Source organism: Elgaria multicarinata, chromosome 8 (assembly GCF_023053635.1).
Source record: "Elgaria multicarinata webbii isolate HBS135686 ecotype San Diego chromosome 8, rElgMul1.1.pri, whole genome shotgun sequence".
Taxonomy (NCBI): domain Eukaryota; kingdom Metazoa; phylum Chordata; class Lepidosauria; order Squamata; family Anguidae; genus Elgaria; species Elgaria multicarinata.
The window spans coordinates 62,790,433-62,814,907 of NC_086178.1; the positions used below are offsets into that span (position 1 = coordinate 62,790,433).

General features: G+C 38.5%; 1 protein-coding gene across 12 annotated transcripts in view; it reads left to right on the forward strand.

The window, feature by feature from the left end:
- Positions 1-22,949, forward strand: part of ADD3 (adducin 3) — a 144,731-nt gene extending 121,782 nt beyond the window's left edge. For 11 of the 12 annotated variants that reach the window (XM_063132621.1, XM_063132629.1, XM_063132625.1 and 8 more), the window contains 13 exons: positions 4,367-4,505; positions 5,119-5,270; positions 5,401-5,481; positions 7,673-7,822; positions 9,303-9,446; positions 9,531-9,629; positions 11,484-11,657; positions 12,930-13,187; positions 14,853-14,972; positions 16,380-16,469; positions 17,594-17,717; positions 19,287-19,382; positions 20,137-22,949. In XM_063132621.1, the coding sequence (XP_062988691.1) occupies positions 4,367-4,505; positions 5,119-5,270; positions 5,401-5,481; positions 7,673-7,822; positions 9,303-9,446; positions 9,531-9,629; positions 11,484-11,657; positions 12,930-13,187; positions 14,853-14,972; positions 16,380-16,469; positions 17,594-17,717; positions 19,287-19,382; positions 20,137-20,432 (1,923 nt within the window). In that variant the 3' untranslated portion in view covers positions 20,433-22,949. The remainder of the gene's footprint in view (positions 1-4,366; positions 4,506-5,118; positions 5,271-5,400; positions 5,482-7,672; positions 7,823-9,302; positions 9,447-9,530; positions 9,630-11,483; positions 11,658-12,929; positions 13,188-14,852; positions 14,973-16,379; positions 16,470-17,593; positions 17,718-19,286; positions 19,383-20,136) is intronic. The other variant, XM_063132632.1, reaches the window with a different exon arrangement.
- The last annotated feature ends 1,526 nt before the right edge of the window (positions 22,950-24,475 follow it).

Below are 24,475 nucleotides of genomic sequence, written 5' to 3' on the forward strand. Positions count from 1 at the left end.
GTAACTGTTAACACAATGAAATCACATATAATAAGTTCACATGTTAAGTCTTCAGATACATAGTGATTTATTTGGATGATTTTAAAGTGATTGCATTGTGGAATTTGGAACAGACATTCAAAGAGCCTCCCTATTTGAAAAGGGTTTCCTATGTCAGGGGTGGGCAGAAGTTAGATCAGGGTCTCCTGGTAGATCTCAGGGTGCATGAGTGTCCACAGCAAGGGGCAAAAGACAATTGACCTACCTGATGAGCCGTAATCTCCATATTCTCACCTTTTGGTTGTTTAAAAAAACATGTTTTATAGAATTTAAGGTATGAGGGGAAAAGTGCAGCTATATTCTGCCCATTTGTTTTGTGAGAAACTACCCTGCTCTTGACTTTCAGTGCTTTTAGCAAATGAATGAAGTCATATCTGGGTGGATTAAGCCTTTTGGGGGATTTTCCTTTTAGGACGTAATAGCAGCCTCCTAAGAAAAACAATTTAGAATTCCAGGTATCTAGTATACCTGAGTTTGGGCAATAGTATGTCTACCAAAAACAAAAAGTAACATCATGATCTTTCGAACTCAGATCTTGTTAATATTTTTTCTGAATTTATAAACATTTTTAAAATTACCCTGACAACAAGTACAGATAAAGTTCATCATTATTGTGCCCATATTGCAGGATATAGGGCTGTGACTGAGAAAGTCTGGGTTACAGCAGTGCTGCAAAGTAGCCTAGTGTTGTCATTCCCATTTTACGGTCGGAGGGGAGGTGGGTTAGAGTAGTGCATGACAACTCTGCAGTGTAGTCCAGTGTTGTTATCCAGTCTCTCAATATGTTGGTGTTTTAGGGACATGCAGACGGGACTGTGAAGCTGATTATAGCAACAGTGCAATTTATTAAGGGCTAGAGTGAGTTGTATATATATACTGCATATATAGCTTTAAGAGGACCTGCCATTTTTAACTCTTGCAGAAAATACAAGTGGAAATTCCCCTTCTCCCTTTTAATACAGGCCTTGGAATTGAGACAGTGTGTCATGCAGTTCCTCAGAAGTTTGTGTTTTTTCATGTATTATAGTAATAAATAACCCTGTTGTGAAGATACCTAAATCTGTTGTGCACTGCCTGCAGAGCTGAGCCTAGGAATGGATTGCAAGCTGTGCAGGTAATTTCCTCCAATATTAACCATGCTCTTCACTCCTGTAATGGCCCTGGACTTACAGGGGTGAAGGGAGTCAGGGAAAGAATTAGAGGCTCCAGTTGCAGGTGGAGAGGGCATTGTCTGGACACCAGATCTAATAATTGAGAAACAACAGAGAGGTAAACCCAGAATACAAATTTCTCAGAGGCCAGGTTTACCTATCTTGGTAGGCTCTCTGGTGCTATCAGGGCTTTTTTTTAATGTGCAACCATACACAAAATGTGCAGTAAAGAACATAAGAAGACCCATGCTGGATCAGACCAAGGTCCATCTAGTCCAGCATTCTGTTCACACAGTGGCCAACCAGCTGCCTGTGGGAAACCCATAAGCAGGACATGAGTGCAACAGCACCCTTCCATTCATGTTCCTTAACAACTGGTGTACATAGGAATACTGCCTCTGATACTGGTGATAGCATAGGGCCATCAGGACTAGTAGACCTTCATAGCCTTCTCCTCCAAGAATTTGTCCAATCTCCTATTAAAGCCGTCCAAATTGGTGACTACATCACTACATTTTGTGGCAGTGAATTCTATTGTTTAATTATGCACTGGGTGAAGAAGTACTTCTTTTTATCTGTCCTGAATCTCCCACCAATCAGCATCATTGGATAACCCCAGATTCTAGTATTATGAGAGAAGGAGAAAAATGTCCCCTATCGACTTTCTCCATGCCATGCGTAAGTTTGTACACCGTTATCATGTCTCCCCTTACTCACCTCTTTTCTAAGCTAAACAACCCAGATGTGGTAATCTTTCCTTGTAGAATTGCTTCAGCTCCTTGATAATTTTGGTTGCCCTTGACTTCATGTTTTCCAACTGCACAATATTCTTTTTAGGTGCAGTGACGAGAACTGTACACAGTATTCTTAAGTGTGGTCGCACCATAGATTTGTATAAGGGCAGTATGATATTGGCCATTTTATTTTCAGTTCCTTTTCTAATTATACCTAACATTGTATTTGCCTTATTTACAGCAACCTTACATTGGGTTGGCATTTTCATCAAGCTATCTACCACAATCATAACATCTTGTTCAATCACCACTAGATCAGACCCATCAGCGAATATGGGAATTTTTGCCCCAAGTTGCGTCACTTTACATAGATTGAACCACATTTGCCATTTTGGTGCCCATTCTCCCGAGTTGGAAAAATTCTTTTGGCGCTCTTTGCAGTTCCTTTTTGTTTTAAATAAGTTGTTGTCATCAGCAAACGGGGCTACCTCACTGCTCATTCCTAATGTGCTTCCAGAAAAATATGCAGTTGCTGCAGTTCAAAATTCAAGCCATGCTAAAGTTGTATTTTTAGCTGGTGTAAAAAGTGGTTGATAACAATGTGAAAAGTAAAGTGAGTAGTCTAAGCATCTCTAGAACCCTGATCAAGCATACTCATTTCACCTTCCACTGCAAAAGACATTCCGCACAGATATGACTGCTACTCTCTAGAGCTGCCTTCCCTAACCTAGTGCCCTCAAGATGCTTTGGAGTTCAGCTCCCATCAGCCCCAGCCACTTGAACCGAGAAGCCCCTGCCAGCATGGCCAACAGTAAGGAATGCTGGGAGTTGTAGTCCAATGTTTCCAAGGTGAAGGAAATCAGTCTAAGACAGGTCATGTGAAGTTGTCAATGTTAAGATAAGGGTAGTGATGCCATACAGGGTCCGATATGATATTCTTAAAACAGCTGTACTGTGTGTGCGCTTTTGGTGGTTTTTTTCTCTTGTTCCCAGGTGTGTGTAGGTTGTTTTTTTATCCCTCACTCAGAATAAAGTTTTGTTGGAATTCATGATACTTTTTGAATATAACACTCTTCCAAATCAGTGCTGTTCAGTTCCCAGGATCTTCTACTCCTCTGGGTATGGTTCTAAATGTAATGGAATGTGATAGTAAGTAACAAAGTGCACGCACTGAAAATGTACAAGCGTGTTCTTGCGATGCGCACTATGCATGCAAATTAAAACTACAAACTGCTATGCAAGCTGTGCAGGTAATGTGCAGGATGTCTCTGCAGACATCCACGTCTGGGTAATTCACAGTAGCTCACCACACATTTCTGATTCCCAGTTGTTTTACCAATGGCAACAAGACAACTCCCCCACCCTCACCCATTCTAAATTAGGCTTTTGAGATGGAGGCGAACTTGAGGAGGTTGGAGTGACCAGAACTGGGATTTTGTGTGACTGGACTATGAGCTCAGTTCTGGTATTGAAAATAAATTCCTGGGATGAGAATGTGCTCAGAGGCCCTTTTGCTCCTGACTCTGGTTGGTTGATCTTGGGGGTCTAATATAAAACAAAATAGATCTCGCAGGCCTGACATCTGCCCACCCTTGTTCTAAGTAATAGCTTTGGATTCAGGTGAAAATGCCTCCTCCCCCCCAAGTATTTCATCAGCTGCTGTTGTGCTTTCACTAATGATTCAAAATACTTGAAGTTTCACACATACTCTTTAATCTTTTGTAGAAAAATTGGAAAATGCTTGAAAACTCTGTTGTAGGATAATGCATGATATAAAAATGTTACATGCTAGAGTGAGACAGGACAATGTAAGAAGTAAGCATGAGAAGGAGAAGGAGATGATAAAATGTTGCAGAGAGAGATCTACCTCAGGGATCTATTAAATTACCATATTTTGGAGAAGAGGTGTATGTGTGTACGTACGTACTATTTTCCTTGCCTAGTCTCCAAAAATCCTAGAGAAAAAGGCAGTAGAGGAAGTGCAGCTGACAATGTTTCTAGACATGACCCTCAGGTTAGGGCAATACCTCTGTCGTTGAACTCCATGACTACATAGGGAACAGAACAGAATGTTGTTGGGATAGATTATAATTATTTTGGTTTTAAATTGTGTATATTTGTTTTTAATATTCTCTGCTTTTTACTTTTGTAAACGGCCCAGAAAGCTTCAGCTATATAAATGTAATAATCAACAAGCTACTAAGCATCTTCTGTTCTCCTTTCCCTGGCTCTGCCACAATAAAGCAACAGTAGCAAGTGAAAGTGTAGTCAATCCATACTAAGCAACACTACACTTCTGTAAGTGCCCTGAAGTTCAGTATAGCGGTTCAGATAACAGAATATTTCAAATTTAAAGTAAACTATTAATAAGTACCAGTCTTGAGTGGTAGAAACTGTTTTTTACTGCCAGGTACATTAAGGAATACTTTAATGTCTTTACAGGCATTTCGGGAGGACCTGGAATCCCTTATACAAGAACAGATGAAGAAAGGCAATAACCCAACTGGATTGCTTGCTTTACAGCAGATTGCTGACTACATTATGGCAAGTTCTTTTGCAGGGTTTTCTTCATCTCCTCTAAGTAAGTAGAAGTGTGTGCAATGTGTAGTAATCATGTTTTTAATAGCTAAAAGGATAAATTTTCTTTCTTTAGATACCATCTTACTAGTTTGTTTCCCTGTCCATCAATTAATGTATGGTTTACATGCAGCCCACATGTTCTTAATAAACTCCTTAAAAATTCTTTTTTGCTTTTTCAAATTTCTGTTCCTGATTATTACAGGTATGTATGTGATATCAAAAGATCCATTGTTCCATACAATGTAAAAATTACCCATTTAACCTATCAATTGGAATGGAGACAAAAGTTGGAAGGAAGACATTTTCTTCTGTGTTATTAAACTTTTTATTGTATTGAATGGCTTGTTAAATACTTTGCAAAATAAAAGGCAGCATTTTGTACTAGAATTCAAATTCCACTGGTGTCACATCAACAACACGGTTCTGTTTTCCTTTTTTGAAAGTCAGAAAATGAGCATTACTCAGGTGCAATGTTTAGTAGTTCAAAATGCCAAAGATTGTTGAGACGGTGTGGTGATTTCCAATGATAGTAATTTCTAGTAAAATATTAAATGTGGCTGTATGCTTCCATTCACAGATAGTATTATTACTCATTTTTATAAAAATTATTTTAGGCTCTGGACTGATTACACCCATCAATGACCTACCTGGGATGGATACCACTACATTTGTTAAGGGAGAAAAACTTACACGTTGTAAATTAGCGAGCTTGTATAGGTTGACAGATTTGTTCGGATGGGCACACTTGGCCAATTCATATATCACAGTAAGTATCCTGAAGTCAACATTTTCATTCATTCCTTGTATATTGAAACCAATGAACTGTATATATTTCACCTTAGATTGAACATACAGTTTTGACAGTATAACAGTAATCTTTTCCTCTTCATTTCCAGGTAAGAGTAAGCAAAGAACATGATCATATTCTTATCATTCCAAGAGGCCTATCATTTTCTGAAGCTTCTGCTTCCAATTTGGTATGTTCTTATCAAAATGGATAGTTTTGTAGGCATAGTTAGTTGCGTTTAAAAATAATAATTTCAAAAAACTATTGACCCAATAAACAATTCAGAAGATATAGTATATGTCCCTGATCTTTTTCTTATTAAGCTAGCAAGACAAATGTTTTTTTCTGATACTAGAACAATTCTCCTTCATTGTAAGTTCCACTTGTGTTAGGTTTCTATCTCCTTTCACCTATAGTTTTCTACCCAGTAAGCATTTGCATTTTTAACAGGTTCTTTACCAAAATCTAAAGCATGTTGCATATCTATCTGATGATCCAGAGTCTTTGACCAGCTTATATCAAATTTGGATGTTCTTTAACTACTATCCAGGGGTATACCTTCGGAGAGTGGGCAATGGGGTGAGGTAGACAACCTCCTTGTTCTGCTTAAGAAACTATTTCTGTGGGTTTCAACTCCTCTATTTCAGAGATTCTCCTTTAAAGATTCTCCTTGATGTGTCGACTGAGTTGGCACACCAAGCTATCCTCCCATTTTGCTATCTTTTAAATATTTGTATACCATTCTACATCTAGACAGATTTCAGTGTGGTAAAAAAACAAACAAAATAGGATAAAAGAATAAAACATCATGCTAAAGTAATTTTTGAAAAGAAACAATATTCTGATAAAACCATGGCTGGTCTGTCAAGGAAGTTTTCCTGAAATAAAGACGTTTTCCGAAGGCGCCAGAAACAACACCGTGTTGGCGCCTACCTGACTTTCAAAGGCAGAGACTTCCATAGGAAGGGGCCATCACACTGAAGCCTCTTTTTATTGTTAATACTCAAATATAACTACATCACACCTACTTAATATATCCAGAGTCACTAATTCATCAGATCTATACCTATTCCAATGGCAAATAAATGGAGTCAATTGAAAAAAAATTTTTTAAGGTTTGAACTGAATTGGAAGCATTTGGTAAAGTCTCCAGTTATAAAGTAAATCTAGGGAAATCAGGAATCTTAGCATTAAATGTTCAGGATGAGCGAAAAGCAGGATTGAATTTATAACAGGATCAAAATGTAAAACAGGAGATATCAAATACCTTCAGGTACTTTTTCATATAACATACATAACAATTGAGGATAATAATGTGAAGATTTAGGGGAAATTGTTATTATTAGAATAAAAATACTACCTATTCTTTTTTCTTAAGATACCAATTAGGGTATCACAAGAAAACTTAAATAAAATTCAGATGTTAATCAGTATATATGGAAATATAACGCCATGAGGGTCAAAACACAAATATTACAACAAAAGAAGGGAAAAGGAGGACTTCCAGTACCCAACCTTGTATATGATTCCCAGGCAGCCATACTTGTTGCAATGGTTTTAAACATTTAAAAGCACTCCACCCTGGATTGGAGAACAAACGGGGCTTGATACCCTTTTAGCAGACAAGACTTGGTTTAGCCGCCAAGAAAGGATTGTGTACAGCAAAATACAATTAGGGTGAAATCCTATGAAGATCGTCGTCAGCCCTTGAAGTTGGAGGCTGACAGCTATTCAGTGCAGTATTCTCTCCTCCATGCTCCATCCGCCCTGCAGTTTTTGCTGCACACTCGATTTTGAGAGTCAAGCTGGGGAGATTTGGAGCTGGGGAGATTCTGTTCCAAAGTGCAAAGAAGGAGCCTGCACGGAGAGAACTGCGTTGGCTATGAGGTGGCGGGGGAGAGGTCAGGACAAGCTGTTTCTGGGAAACGAAGTCGGAGCGCTGGCTCTGACTTGGTTCCCAGAAACCAAAAAATCCTATAGCTGTCTAGACAGTGCAAAATTGCTGGAATACCGACAGATTAAAACCTATATTCAAGAAATTATTAGACCAGTAGATATGGCTAGAAATTATATTTCACTTGAATTACATTCAGGAATACAAAAGTTTACTATCTAAAGTATATAAAATATTACTTGATACAGGTAATGCAGGTAGTAATGGAATGGACATAGTTAAAAACAACAACTGAGAGATAGAAATTATAGTAGTCTAAGGGGGGCCATAGAATTGCTCCCTTAACTACTATAATGGTAACATGCATATTGACATACTCATCCAAGCAAGCAACATAGTCATCCTGTGTTTCTTTGTTACTTGCAATCAAGGTTGAAATGTAATTCGCTGTGTTTTCTTGACTTGCTTCTCTAATTTATCCTTCCAGGTAAAAGTAAATATCATAGGAGATGTGGTTGACCAGGGAAGCACCAATCTAAGAATTGATAGTGCAGGATTCAGCCCTCACACAGCCATCTACTCCATGCGCCCTGATGTCCGGTGTGTGATCCACATACACACTCCAGCAACAGCAGCTGTAAGTCTATTCTCAATGTGGCATAAAGAAGAGGAAGTTTCAGTAACCACCTTTAACCACCTGTTATAGTTGAGCCTGGGACTAACTCGCATTGTGAAACGAATAAGCAAGCCTATAATGGTTAGGAATCGTTCACACGACATGCTAAGTCATGGTTCACATAGTGGGTAAGCATTTTGAGCTAAACATTATGGCTTAGCATATCATGTGAACCATGACTTAGCATGTCGTGTGAACGATTCCTAACCATGGTGGCTACATAACCACGTTTTAAACCTACTTGCTAACTATTTGCTGCAAAAGGGTCAGCAGCCCAACCATGGCTGAGCATGTTGCCTGAACAGGCCTGCTGTTTCTCCCCGTTCCATGCCTCTGGCCTTGCTATTTTACCCCCACCCCCACTCTCTACACATCTCTTTGTCTAGCCAGGCCCTGATGGCAGCTATTATGTGATTAGCAACATCCTTCATGGGAGTCATCTTGTAGTGGTGTCCACAGCAATTTCTCAAATTCCAAAATTTGCCCGCAAGTCTGAAAGGGTTAGAGACCCCTGTTTTATGTTTTTGCATTGCTAGCTATAACTCAAGCCAATATTAACCTTTAGTAAGTATCATACAAGGCAATCTCATTATGATTTTATGTTATGCATAGTGATTAAACAGCAGGATGGTAAGAAAGATGAACTTCATGCTACAAAAATCTAAATCAAGCTGCAAGATGATTGCCATAATACTGTATATTAGTGAATTCATACAGAATGCACATTCATAGTATGCTGGGCTCATCCAGGCTAGTGTGTTAAAATATGCCGATGAAACAAATGCTATATAGTATAGAAACATCTAATTAACAAATAATTATATGTACTGCATAGCTGAAAAATAAAAAGATCACCAAACATTTGTTTATGAATGCATATTGAAGCAGCTCTTTTGTGTGTGTGTGTGTGTAGTATGTAGTATGTCTGTATAACTAAAGTATTGTTTTTAGGTGTTGCTTCTAATTATAAATTCTTTAAATGAATAATTTTAAAAAATATATAGGGAAAAGTTCTAACCATATAAGATAGCAGTGCCAGAAAAGAATAACATTCCCACCTAACCACAGTATATGTAATTCCTTTCCTGTTTCAGTCTGTTAGCAAGAGAAGAGTAAGTCCAGTTTCTAGGCTCTGTCTTTGATCATAACCCAGTGTCCAGCAGGTCTCCCTGCCTAGCTAGCTTCCAAATCTGTATGAGCAGCCTGGGTGGGAGAGTCTGAAGCCTCTTGTCTGCATTTGCCTCAAAATCCATATGTTGGCAATCCATCCATAAGACTCCCACAGCTTATTGGTGGACTCTCTACTAGGTAGGAATTGTTGTTCTACTACTTTGAAATTGTTGAGAATTAAATTCATAGAATAAGTACTAATGTACTTGCTTTAGATTTTAAATAGCTTTCAAATTTCTTCCACCTTTGAAATGTTATTTCTTTGAAATAGGTTTCTTCCATGAAGTGTGGTATACTTCCTATCTCTCAGGAGGCTCTGATTCTAGGGGATGTTGCATACTACAATTATCAGGGATCTCTGGATGATCAGGAAGAGAAAATTCAACTCCAAAAAGTTCTTGGACCAAGTTGTAAGGTATTCCAGTCTATCTTACTATTTTGTTGATGTTTTCTAGTACTTGCCCAGTTCCTGCCAGTTACGAGTGTATTCATTCCTTAGGTGCTGGTCTTGAGAAACCATGGCGTAGTAGCACTGGGAGAGACATTAGAGGAGGCCTTCCACTACATCTACAATGTGCAATTAGCTTGCGAAACACAGGTGAGGAAGCTGTAAATCAGTGGTTCCCAAACTTTTTCAGGTAACTGCCCCCTTGGTTCCACAAACTCATGCCCAGTGCCCCCTACCATACACTATAAAAATCATTGTTCAGAATAGCAGTTTTCAATGACCCAATAAGGAAGATAATAACAATAAAATTCAAAACAGTAACAATTAATTGAATATTTATTCAAACTCCAATTACATTTTTTAGTTTTAGTTTATTCAATTAAACATAATTGATGAACCTGATCCAGTGATATCATCTTTTCAAAGTGTGATAGTCATTTAGCAAGAATATTAGATATCACAGGGCCTTAGATGATGAGTGTAATATATTTGGGTAGGGTCATGCCAGGAGAGGAGCTCCATCAGCCCGAGTTGTCTGGAGCCATGCTGCCAACAAGACCCTCCTCAATCCACACATGTATTAATACCGTTTAATAAGAAGCCTTTTAACGATGAATTGAAATGTTTCAAAAGCACTAAAATGTGAATAAAGAGACATATCCTGCTTGGTGTGCCCCGCCGCGCCGGCTGCAAACAGAGGCGCTCACTCTCTTTTGCCTTCCTCCCTCGGCAAGCCTGGGGTGGGTGCTTCCCATTTAAAGGGGCCCCGCTCCTCTGGATCCTGCTGGTCTGGGCGCCTGGGCTGAGCAGCGGCGGCGGCTGGGTGGAGGAGCTGAGCTGAGAATGAAAAAGGGGTCATACTGCGCGTGGCCCCTTTAAATGAGAAGCACCCGCCGCAGTCTTGCCGAGGGAGGGAAAAAAGAACGAATACGGCTTGGCGGGGCACACCAAGCAGGGTATGTCTCTTCATTAGCATTTTGGTGCTTTTGAAACATTTCAATTCACCGTTAAAAGGACTCTTCTTAAACGGTATTAATACATGTTTATTTATTTATTTATTTATTTATTACTTTTTTATACCGCCCAATAGCCGAAGCTCTCTGGGCGGTTCACAAAAATTAAAACCATAATAAAACAACTAACAGGTTAAAAACACAAATACAAAATACAGTATAAAAAGCACAACCAGGATAAAACCATGCAGCAAAATTGATATAAGATTAAAATACAGAGTTAGAACAGTAAAATTTAAATTTAAGTTAAAAATAAATGTTAAAATACTGAGAGAATAAAACGGTGTTCAGCTGGCGACGAAAAGAGTACAGTGTAGGCACCAGGCGGACCTCTCTGGGAAGCTCATTCCACAGCCGGGTGCCACAGCGGAGAAAGCCCTCCTCCTAGTAGCCACGTGTGGATTCTTCCTCTATATATATGGTTTGGGACCAAACTACCTTCTCCCATAAAAATGTCCCTGGGTTTTAAGACCTTCTGGAGAGGCGCTTCTCGGAAAAGACCACCTCGAGCGCCCCCCTGCCGCCCCTTTGCCTCTTAGCGCTTCCCCTGCCACCCAACGCCCCCCTATGCAATCCCACCGCCCCCAAGGGGGCAGTACCGCCCACTTTGGGAACCACTGCTGTAAATGAAGCACTTTAAATGCTTAAAATGCTATATAAATGCTACATTTAAAATATTTGTGTATCAATAGAGTGCTTGCTACTAAGAGCAAATATTTCTAGGAAATCCACACGATGAAGGGAAAATTTATTATAGTTAACATTTATAAAAAACCATCTGTGTGTTAGGATGCAGACATGACACAGCCTTTGTCCTAGTATTTAGTTGTTACTGCGCTTTACAAGATGGTTATCATGTTTGTATATGCTAACATATCTAGAGGAACAATAATAACAAATGTTTTCTTTCAGGAAAATTCAAGAAGGCTATATATTCAGCCTTCAAAGAGTTCTTGTAAGAATGCAAATTATTTAGTCATTTATATCGCAGGTACATGCCTTGTCTGCAGGCGGCATAGACAATCTTCTTGTCCTAGACTTGCAGAAGTATAAACCTTTCACACACCAAGTGGCAGCAGGTGAAGGAATTCATATGGCCTCTCAGTTCAAGTGGAAAGTTGGAGAACTAGAGTTTGAAGCACTGATGAGGATGCTGGACAACCTGGTGAGTGCACATGTCTAATCCAGAGGCTCTCATGTTCTGAACAATGTATTCTCTATGGGGTTGTGCCAGAAAGAAATTCTGGTATTGCTCCCCTCCCCAGTCCTCATACTATTTTATTTTGATTGATTGATTGATTGATTGATTGATTGATTGATTGATTGATCAACAAATGTCCAAAGTTGCTTGCAGAATTTAAAGCCAATAAAACAAATTTAAAACATACACATTAAACTATATACTGAAAATAGTAAAATCACTAGGAGCAAGAGAATAACAACATATCTAGCCATAATAAAACATTGGATTGCTTGGCTCCAAGATGACATCAGGGTAATTTAAGTGTGCATCTCAAGGAGAGAATTTTGCAACTGAGGCGATACTAGGTTGTCTAGTGGAGAAGGCCCTTTCTCCGCTAGACAACCTGCCATCCAATACCCTGGGTAGCAAGGGAAATGTATGAACAGCACATGTGTTAAGAACCTTATTGTACAGAAAAGCACACACTTCCTTTCAGAAGCAATAAAAAAGAGTCAGTTCTTCAGTCTGCTGTTACTGGCCCAAAAGATATATTTTCCTTCCTTATTTGGTGAACAAAACTACTTCACATGTTGTGCCTTCCCTACACTGATAATAATACATATAGAAAAAATGCAATACCTGCATGGAAATTGTTATATAAGTTTGCACATTTGTGTACTTTTCTAGAATACATGCTGAGAAGAAACCACCAGCATTTTGTTTTGATAAATTAAGAGATACTTGATTTGACTGCGGTTGAGGCAATAGTTCGTGGACAGCCAGGCCCATACTAGATGTATGGACAGCTAGTATAGTTCGTGGACAGCTAGGCCCATACTAGATCTCGCCTGCACTTCTTTATTTTGTGGGCTCTGCCTGCTCTGTGTAAGGACCTCCATCTTTTCCATGTGGGATATGCTTTGGAACTGCCATGGTGTCATACCAAGAATTTCCTACAACTGCCTTTGTAGGTGATGGTATAAGTGTCAACACCAGAGTGTATATTGCCTTCAAAGATACAGAGGGCCAAAGAGCAAGCCTGAAATACCTCTTTTTTTGGTAACTGGCATTTAGTGACTAGATTTAAAGGTGGCAGTTCAGCTGATATTTTCACCATTTAGATTTGCACAGGTATTTTTTGATACCTATGCAAAACATAACTGGCAATCACTTATGATCTAGAATTAATTTTAGGCCCAATCATTTACTGTTGTTCAGGCACAATAAACAAACATTTTCCTCACTTTTCTACAGGGTTACAGAACAGGCTATGCTTATCGACAACCCCTAGTGAGGGAGAAACCCAGGCACAAGAGTGATGTTGAGATCCCTGCCACCGTGACTGCCTTTTCCTTTGAGGATGATCCACTCCCAATTTCCCCTCTCAAATTCCTGGCACAAAAACAGCAGCGGGAGAAGACAAGATGGCTAAACTCCCCAAATACATATTTGAAAGTGGATGTTCCTGAAGAATCCCGGAATGGAGAAACAAGTCCCCGGACTAGAACTACAGTAAGCAGCTTCTAGGGATTTGTAGGGGATGTCCTAAAAGGAATGGGAATAGGGCTCTTTTGGACTGTCAGTGTCGTATGTGGTAGAACTGATGATTCAGTGAAGAGTGCATGAATAGCTACATCTTTGGAAGAACCAGGCCCCTGAGAAAATGAGCAGTGAGTACATCTGGATGGCAAACTTTGGCAGCAGTTCTGCACACCGTCTCCTTGATTTCCCATAGGAATAATGTGCAACTCTGGGGAAGGCTTTATTTTGTTCATGTAAAGAGAATAAATGATTTCAAAGTTCTTTTATAATGTGAGCAAAATTCCTATCTCTGCTCCAACTGCTTCCATTCTGTGCAAAGCTGTCTGTATGCTTTCAACCCATTTGCCTATATTCCATCCTCTCACTCACTACTCCTTCCCCCTTCATACCTACTAGGCCTTTCCATACAGACAATTCATAGCACTACAGAAGTGTTGCTGTTGCTAGTTCATTGGCACAAGAACCAAGAACCCTTTCTCAAGAAAATCTATGCATTATTATCCATTACACCCAATACATGATACAATCAATCTATTCTAACTCCCACCCCTGCCTCCTCTTCACAGATAGTGCATGTGCCCTTTTGTGACTGGGCTGCATATCATCCAGTCTTTTAAAATGTGTGCTGCTAATACCACCTCACAGCAAGGCTATCCCTGTTGCTGCAATTAACCCCCTCCTCTTGGAATCCATTTCACACAGATTGTATAGCATACTAGTACCATTAGAACAGGATTCATGTTTTTAGTGGATTATCTGAATACGCCTATGTACCTTTCTTCCCACCTTACACAGCCCATGGCTCAGTAGTACAGCATAAGTTTAGCCTGTAGTATCTCCTGGTGGGGCTGGCAGAGGGTCCTGTCTGAAACCCTGGAGAGCTGTTGCTAGTCAGTGCAGACAATACTGAGTTGCATGGATCAATGGTTTGACTTCCTATGTTCCTGGTAGCAGGATGGTAGCTTACATTGACGGCCAAGATCATTTTTTCTATAGAGCCCTTTTCTCCAAAACCTTGTAGCACATAGCGATTATTTCTACCACCCTGTCCCAAGGATAGTATTTCGTTCTCTCTATTATTCAGAGAGCATGTATAAAAAAATAAATATTATGCAAGGCAGCTATGACATTAGTGACCACAGCATAAATTCAACTTTAAATAATCAGCTCCACCTGGTGGTAGTTTAACAAAACCAACTAGGTTATTGTTTCTGTTTTGTTATGTTTTTTATCAGCAGTTTTCAGTAAGCCACTCTTTGAGATGTACTGCTTTAGAGGAATAATAAAAATGCCTACTTAGAATGGACATCAGGGTGATGAATTAAGAAATGCTGTAGATGTTTAGTCCATCAGAATAAATAAACAAATAAATGGCCATGGAGACACTACAAATATTTAGTGTTATTTTTTCAGATAATTAATTAAAAATACTTAATGTCTTCTCAAGCAAGAGGGCCACCTAATATCCCTTTGAAATTATGTTCTGAGAAGCTAATTTACATGACAAAGAACTATTAGCAGGTCACCTGCATAGCTGAATATAAACCCCATTTTCCTAAAACTCCAACGACTAAACTGACTCTTTCCCTTGAGTACAATCTCCTCTTTTCTTACTGCATTTTTTTCTTTCCCAAGTGGATAAAAGCTGAAGACTCGTCGAAGATTAGTGGAGGAACTCCAATCAAAATTGAAGATCCAAACCAGTTTGTCCCTCTGAATACAAATCCAAGTGACGTACTGGAAAAGAGGAATAGGGTATGGCAGATTTCATGAAGATATATCTCATTGGTTCTTGACAACAGTCATGAAAGGAATATGTTTAAATTATCCTTCTTGCCTGAATAGCACTAAAAAAACACTATTGGTTTCACTGGTAGTTTGAAGGCAGCCTTGGAGTACAACAGAGTATTTAGCACTTGCTAAAAGTTTTCAATAGTTTTGTTCTGGAAAATTCTTCATTTTTAAATTCCCATTAAAAATACCTATTCTGATTTTGAAGAAAAGTATTTAAGTTGATATTTTCTTCTGTGTTTTTCCTAACGTTATGCGATTTTGGACTTTCCTGCTTCCTTTCATTTTTCAAGGAACAGCTAGACATTTTACACTAGAAATGTTCTGCCCTGGTAGCCTGAACCCTGCTGTTTTCTGCCTGCTTGGTTCCCAATCAGCTAGGGTATTTAACAATGGCAATGAGGGATGATGACAAGAGATTCTTTGTAGGCACAGACAGCAAGCTGCTTTTTGTCCTCAGTGTGCATTCTTTGATTTTTCATACAAATTCAGGCTCCATCCTGGGAAATGATTGCTTTGCCAGATACATGAAGGTTCACCTAGAAGTTCTGGGAATTTCATACTTTGCATCTGCTAGCGATCAAAGGGCAAAGCCACTGTCCTGAAGGAATCAAGTTGGTTCAGAAGAGATTGCTCTCTTTATAGGGAAGGATCAAGACAGCAATGTCACCCAGACATCAGCTTAGAATAGCATTATCAGTTCTAGATACGCAGCTTTCTCAGGCAGACTTGACATTTGGATGTCAACATGAGAGGCTATGTTCTGTACATTTTTATAGTTGTCATCAGCTGTGCACCAGGGCAGCTAGCTGCAACAGAAGAAAGAAAATGTGGTTACAGAAGTTCTGGCAGGGTTTTCAAGTGTTCTGCTGGCAACTGTATCAGCAGGACTGTATTTCACAAAGAAGAATGATTAATGTCAGCTTGAGATTGGAGCTGGGTTAAGCAGGAAGGGTGGTCTTAAGGCTATGCAGAACCTCTAAGACTGCTGATGTGCAGGACTGATAATCTGCCAACATATTTAGAGAGAACCTTAAAGAACTGCCTACTTTAGACCAAACTCGCTACCCTTGATTCAGATATATAAATATGTGGAAAAGAAAAGTAATAATTCAGGTTAATATTGGTATACATTTTACATCTAGATGATATTCCAAAATGCATGTTCAAGCAAAAAAAACCAAAAAACTATATTGTCATTTTTAAGGATTTGCAAGCACTTTAGATTGACCAGAATCTAATAACAGTAGGGTGATATATCTGTTTTGTACATCCCACATCAAGTCAGGGATTCTTAATATTTCATTGTGTTTCTGAAGTAAAGAGAATGGGTACTTCCAAAACCCTTTTGCTTTTTTTCTTTCTTTCCAGATTCGAGAACAAAATCGGTATGACTTAAAGACTGCAGGTCCACAGTCTCAGCTGCTTGCTGGGATAGTGGTGGATAAAAAGCCGAGTGCTGTAAGTTTAACCATTGTCTAGGTGAAAAAAATAACTTTTGAAATGTTCCAAGCTTAAACTTTTAAGTTCAGCCTTGTTTCATGAGTCTGTCTCTTTGCTTTTATAAGCCTCTTCAAACAAAGGAGAGAAGCAAGTTACTAATGAACTGGCTGTTTATTCCTACTCTTTGCTTTCTATTGCTTTCTGAGCAAGCTTTCTCAAACCAACAAGTTGGTGTTCATAATTACATTTTGTTTTGACTTAAAGTTGGCACGATGTGCTGATTAATGCACCTTTCCATATGTTCAGTAATTGGGATGGCCCATTTTTTTGATGGCACCAAATTAATTAGGGTGGTTAAAACAAAAAAGGGCAGCAAAGAGCTCCCAAAAGATCTCTCCAGACTGGAAGAATGGGAATTGAAATAATAAATTTGCTTCAGTGAAAGCAAGTGTAAAGTGATGCACATTGGAGGTGGGGGGAAACTGACTTCATGTATATGCTGCTGGGTTTGGACCAGGGGGTGACTGTCCAGAAAAGGCATTTTGGAGTTGTGGACAGCTCAATGAAAATGTCAAGCCAGTGCATGAAAGCTGTGAAAAAGGTGAATTCTGTATTGGGCATCATTAAGAAAGGAATAGAAAATTAAAACTGCCATATTATAATGCATTTATACAAATCTATTTAGCAACCACACTTAGAACACTGTACAGTTCTGGACACAAAAACTTTAAAAGGATATTATAGAACTAGAAAAAAGCTAACCAGAATGATCAAGGGATTGGAGTAGCTCCCCTCCAAGTAAGAGAGGACATGACAGAGGTGTATAAAAAATTGCAGCGTGAGGAGAAAATTGAAACTAGAACCTGGGGTCATCCAATGAAACTTAAGTGGTGAGAGATTCAGGATGGATAGAACAAAGTACTTCTTCACACAGCACATAGGTAAGCTACCTTTACAGTAGTTGAGTGTGTATTAACTGGGGTAAATTGTGTAATAGTAGTTGTTTTTTAACTGTTTCAGTCTTTCAGATTCTTGTTTTGAGGGATGTTATCACCAACAATAGGAAAATTTGGGAACAGTTTAGTGTGTTTGGTTTTGGGAATTGCTTTCTACTCCTTAAAATGTTTACTTTCCTCTTCCAGCCCATGCAGTTTGAAGAAGATGAGCATGCCCCACCAGCACCTCCCAACCCATTCAGTCATCTCACTGAAAAGGAACTGGAAGAGTACAAGCGGACAATCGAACGCAAGCAACAAGGAGTGGAGGGTGAGTGTTCTGATCACCTGAACATTTAGTTTTGATGGAGTAAGTTTGAATTAACATAATTGAAATGAATTTTGAATGTTTTAAATTCCTAGACTAAAAGCTATCACATTATCAATGGCAACCTCAATAAGTTCACATTTAAAAGTCTTCACTTATTTGTGTTTTAGGGAAAAATGCTCATTCCTGTATGAGTCCTAGGGTGCTTCCAGAGAAAGGGCTACTAATGTTGTTCATTCAACGTGTGGAGAGGCTGTGTTTACCCTCTCCCCTTATATTGTGACCAGTAAATCTTGAACCTTACACAACCCTTAGAACCTGGTTAGATCAATGGAGATTAAAAACTGACATAAATAAATAGAAGTGTAATCTTAGTTTGATGCCAGGGGTGATCAGATGGACCAGCAGTATTCCAAGATTTCCAACTTTGTACTCATCATTATACAACTTCAGAAGAACAACTTCATAGCTTGGATAATACTTTGATGTATCTAAGTGTCTTATATGTAAAGAATGCATTCTAATACATTACTAAGCCTACTGTTCTCTCACACATACATGCTTTTGGCTGATGTTTTTTTCAGTTATGAAATTGAAGCAATCTACTACAGTCTCTTTTCCGCCCACCTGTTCTTTTCTAGAGCATTTATAGTTTTCATCTAAGCACTCCATTTTTCCTCTTGACTCCTGGTTGCTATCTTCTCCACCATTTATCTCCACCCTCCACAAAATCAAAATAGCCTTCACTTCCAGGCTCTTGGAGCATGCATCTAATAGTCTTGAAATCTACAGAATAAAAATGGGTACTTGTTAAATTTCATAATTCTATAAAGGAGTTTATGTAGAAAGGAAAGATGGCTACATGCACTTGGTGCAATCTGTTGTACATTTGTGTTGCTTTTGCATGTTACTAGTCTGAGCATGTTAGCATTTAAAAACAAAGTCTTACACATCCGTTGAAAGAAATTAGAAACTATTTCCAGGTTTGTTCAACAGTATAATCAACAAGGTAAAAGGTAAGACTTCTTACATCATATTTGTTTTCTAGCAAAATAGTCTGACAATAGTATGTTATGTTGCCTGCGATCTTAGCATTAAAGTTAGCAATTTTCTAACTTGCCAATTTCTTGTTTTTGAAAGCATAAAGATTCAAAGGTAAAAATACTGTATTTCAACAAACTTTTTCACCCATCTTCATTCAAAGCATCTGATGAGGGTCTTTAATAATGCAGGAGTTACTAATTTGTTATTGTCTAACACTAGCATTTCTAGCACTAACGTTGCATAGATTGTTCTGTCTATTTTGTATAGTAATAGTTCCATGGTTAAACCAAATATGTTCTCATGGAATGCTTTCTTCTAATTATTTGGAGACATTTCTGGTGTATTTTACATTAACAACTATAGGTTGCTAATAGGATAAGACTATAATCTAATTGTGTGTTATAACATTAGCATGATCAGGTCAGTACTAGCAGAGTTGCTTGTGTTGTATGCACTAACATACACTGATCTTTTGGTGTTTAGTTTGTTTTGGCATGGCTTTTACTAACTCAAGCTCTTGTCCTGCAGATGCTGATCAGGAATTATTCTCAGATGATGGGTCATCTGTTTCACAAATTAACTCTCAAACTCAGTCCCCACAAAATGTCCCAGACAAATTAGAAGGTATACAATGTAACGTCCTATACAATATCGTGAGCCTGTTATATTCTTCCTGGCCAATTATTATTATTTAATTCCTTGGTTCAGCCAAGGAAAATATAGTAGCCTTATCAATATGTGAAGGCTAGGATTTTATTTATTGCCATCCACATCTTTTAAGAATCCTTCTGGATTTATCATAACTAGGGGATCCAATGTCTTCTCTATATGAATTATTGAATAGAAGTTGGCTGTAATTTCATTCATTTTTTCAGAACAGGTTACTTACAGATAGTTTCAACATCATATTGATCTATTGTTCTAGCACTAATTTGTATTTACGACTTTGTGGGGGAAATGCATCCACATTTCTTTGCCAGCACTATGTGTGTACATTGGTCTATAATGCCAGGCTAACATAACAGGCCATGATGTTGCTCCGGTGGGATTGTCATTGCATCACATTCTAATCAGAGATACAGTCTGTAAGTGTCTAGTTGTGTGCAGGACTGGCTAAAAATCTTGATTCCAGGTGTCTGGAAATTAATATTGCCCATGAGTTAAATTCTGTATTCTTTTTATTCAAAAAAAAAAAAAGTGAGGGAAGGGGGGAAATTGAACATTTCAGAGTTGAAGAGGAGCCCAGTCCCAAATACTGGCTTTACTGGCTATTCTCTCAAGGCACCAAATCCAGAGTTTGCATTTTAGCCCTTTGTCGAATTGTTGCATAACCTTCAGTGCAAAAAAGAGTAACACACCTCCCCTTTTCTTTCTCCAGAAAATAATGATGATTACCTACAGGATGCTAACCTCATCTCTCTTGAGCTCCCAGCTGTGGTGATGAATGGCAAAGAAGATGCACATGATGTGGAAGAGGATCTTGCACAGAGAGTCAGCCAGTTAACCACTAGTACTGTAGAGAATGTAGAGATTACAATTAAGACCTCTGAAAAGATTGAGGAGGCCCTATCCCCTGAAGGCTCTCCTTCCAAGTCACCATCGAAGAAGAAGAAGAAATTCCGCACTCCATCTTTCCTAAAAAAGAACAAAAAGAAGGAAAAGATGGAAGCCTGAGGCTACATTGCACATTTCAAACCCACGTTTTAGTCTGCCATTAACATGGTCAAGTTAGGTAGGGTTGTGCAGGAAACTGGGCCTTAACCTAAGAACAGAACTGGAAAAAAATAATAGAAACAGTTTTTATATTAATTAAGCAAAGAATTCATCTCTTAATTTGTATGAGTAAGAATTACTATAAGGGTTTGAAATATGGAATTGTTCCACCATAAAGTAGCACTGGCAGGTGTTCCAATATAGCACTATAGTGATTTCAGATACCCTTATGGTAGCAAGTTACACATGGAGATTTTTCTTGATTAGAAAATCTTCAGCACAATTTCACTGAGGTAGCTGTTGAGTTATCAGATAATGTTTGTTTTTTAATCTACTGCCTCACTGTGTAATTAGATGATACTTCTTTGTATTGTGATCTTGACCATAGCATTTGTTTTGCCCCTGCCACAGAGGGTGCTTCTCACTACACCTTTTTTAAGAGTAGGTCATTTATTATACACTGGCACATAACATTAGAGGGACAACCTGTAAAAGGAATTGCATTTGGAATTTTACAGACTCTATGAAGATTGCATTCATCAACAATAACTTGCCAAATATTTCATTTTAGTAAGATATAATTTTTGAAATCTTTTTTTATTCTATCAGTTGGGGGGCAGGGAGAAAGCCCTTATTTTTCAATAAAGGGGATTTTATATGCTTAACATTGATAACTTAGTTTAATTATGGCAAAACAGAAAAAGAATTTTATATGTTGAAAATTTTGTATACCACTCAGTATAAAGTATTATAGGCATGTAAACCAGGCATTTAACAGTAGAACGTATTTAAGGATGCTTGGCTTAGAGTATACTTAAAGATAATTCGGGAATCCAGAACTTCTGATACCGGATGTTGAAAGCATACAAATTTAACTGGATTCAGGTTTAAATCTTACTATATATTTTTCCTCATGGTATTACTATTGAATGAAGAAAAATAATCTTGCTGACATACGGCCTATTCAGAAGATCAGTTCAAAGCATGTCCCAGCTTCATTTTCACTTTTCTCGGATATTCCTATAGCAAGCCCAGCTAAAGTCACAAAGCAAAGTCTTAGGAACTTGCTGGTCAAGTTAAAACTACAAGGGCGTTTTCCACTCTTTGCCTTGAGATACTCGATTTGAGGTCCTGTAGGAGTTCCCTCTTGGCAGACAGAGTGTTGGTGCTAGAGCCACAGAATGGCGAGGTCATGAGGCAAAGCATATCACAGGGACTACATGTGCCTGACACATTTGTATAACCACATTCTGGGCAACACTCCCAACTAGCAATGGCCCCACTCGCTAGGGAAAGAATAATGTTGCTGAAGTGAAACTATTGCCATCTGAATGCAGGCAAAATGCAATATCCCCACAACAGTTGTGCTTCCTTGGGGGATGAGTCTGGATCCCATACAACAAATCAGAAGCAACTGCATATGGGTTGCACTACAAACTGATCGTCTGGAAAGGCCTACAACCAAATGAAGGAGCCAAAACTGAAAAAGGGAAAGTGAAATGGAAAGCTTAAAGGGGTAGAGGTAAAGAGTAGTACTTTGTGGGTTATTTTTCATAAAATATATGGTATAGATTTGGGGGTATTTTTATTAAACTGATTGAACAGCAGTTTCATATTTTAAAATGATAAAATAGTGGATAGGAATTTCATACGGAGTGCCACACTTTCCCCCTTTGCTGTAATAGATTTTAATAGAATCATTTTAATCTGAGTTTTGCCTTCTCAAAGAATCATAGAAACAATTAAGCTAGCACTGTATGTGCTGATCCTGCCACGTATTCCTCTTTGCTGGTAGTTTTATTTTCCTTCGGATTTAAAACAAAACAAAGAAACCTGTAAATACACACTAAACATGAAATTAACCTAGGGCCTTTAAACTAGCCTTTGTACATCAATAGCCACTAAAGCAAATACACCTCAAATATCAATGTGACTCCCAGATTTCCAGTTCAAATATATACCGTATATAGATTGTTAAATATGGCTGGGGCGTGGTTTGGCATGCAAAAAATGACTATAGCATGTTACAGGGCTGGTTAGCTGTGACTGTGTAAGTGTGACAATGCAGCGCTGGAGTGACTCTGGAAATGATATCTAGATATCTCAAAATACTGGAATCAGTGTGTTCTTTAAAAAAAAATAGTGGGAATCTCTAAGTTGCTTAACTTCGTTTATGTTCTACATTTTTTTGTGTTGTATTACAACATATGTAGAAACAGTAACCTGTGAACTATGCTTTTCATAACTTTTAAAAAATATATCTAAATGAATGCAATGTGCATAAATATTTTTTAAAAACTGCAACCGTGAACTATTTGCACCTTTTTTGCTAATGCCTCTATTTACTTGCTTTGGCATAAAGAATGAGCCAGCCAACTCTGTGTCCTGTGGAAAAAGATATATAAATGTTGTTGGAAATTGCTCATAGATGTAATGCTAATTAATGTTAAATCACAAATAAACAGTATTTTAAATAGATGGATTCTGGAAGCTACCATTCTTCACAGGATTCCTCCACACGGGAGTGTGAAATATGCAGCCCTTCATGCAGTGGCAGCCAGCAGGCTTTGAGTAAAATAGCTTGCTAACCAGAGCTCTATTTTATTTTTATTTCTTAAAGAGACTGAATTAGAAAATTACAATGTGTCAAACACAGAAATGCAATTTTCAGTAACTACCTAGTTTTATTTTCAGAAGGTCTAGAAATCTGTAATCACATTGTGCATGGTCTCTAGGATAGAATCTTATAATAAGCACAGATACCCCACCAGTTTTCTATATTTATCGTTGCAACAGGAAAACTTTAAAATTGTACGCAATGTCTATTAAAGCCTGTAAAAGGGGAGATTGTATTGCTGTGTGGCTATTACATTCAGTGTAACTCAACTGCATTCATTGTAATTCAACCATGTCCCACAATTGCCACTGCTTGGTTGTGTATATGTTCTCAGCAGGCATTAACAACTCAGAGCAGAGTATACTGTCAATGTAGTAATTACTTTGAAGATATGGTTATCTGTACAGTGCAAAGCAATGCAGCTTATGACCGTTAGGTGGCACTTGCTCCCTTTCCCATTTTTTGATGTGTGTGGGATTAATCCCTTGAAAGACAATTAGCAAGCTGCTTTCAAAGAAAGTATTTTGGTGGAGGCTCTGTGGGCATTATTCCAGCTGCACTTCAAACAGATGAAAGGGAACAGCTGGCTTTTTTGGATGTCTGTGTTTATCAGCTCAGTTAGAAACCCAGAAATGGAATGTTTATCTCATAGGATTTCTCGCCCTCCCTATACACACATTTTCTCCCCACACATTTTCCTTAAAATCTTTTAACATTATTATGCTGGTTTTTGCCAACTGTGTTGGGAACCATAATATTCCTATTTTTAGAGTGTATTATTTTAGGTAGTTGATAGAACTTTCACATTTAACATGCCAGACTACCCTCCATTTTAGGGCCACTTCCACCTGTATATAAGTATTCCATTCTATGTACTTGCAGTATACCGGCTCTGGGAAACAGCAAAGGATTTTGAAATGAAATTCGATGGGGTGGTATATTACCAACTATACTGCTTCTCATTTGCACAATTCCCAGTTTAGAAAAGAATACAATAAATATAACATAATAAATAGTTAACTATAGTAGAGACTGATTCAAAGCAGTTGGGGGAAAACCTAAGAAAAAAAGTGTTGAGATTTGGTGAGCCACAGAGGGAAGATAATTTCAGAGGGTGATTGCCACGGCAGAGTAGACACATCTCTGTATTGCTGCCTTCACTTAACCTTCGCCTGAGTTGTATAGGGATTCGTTTACTGATACCAACACTGGAAACCTAGCTTGATAGCAGACTGGTAGCCCATGTAGATCCTTTAGCCCAAGCATAATGTGTATGGTAAGGCACCCCGGTCAGTAACCTAGCCAGTGCATTTTGCGTTAGCTGCAGCTTCCAAACCAACCTTAAGAGCAGTCCTACATAGAGCAGATTGCAGTAATCCATCACAAC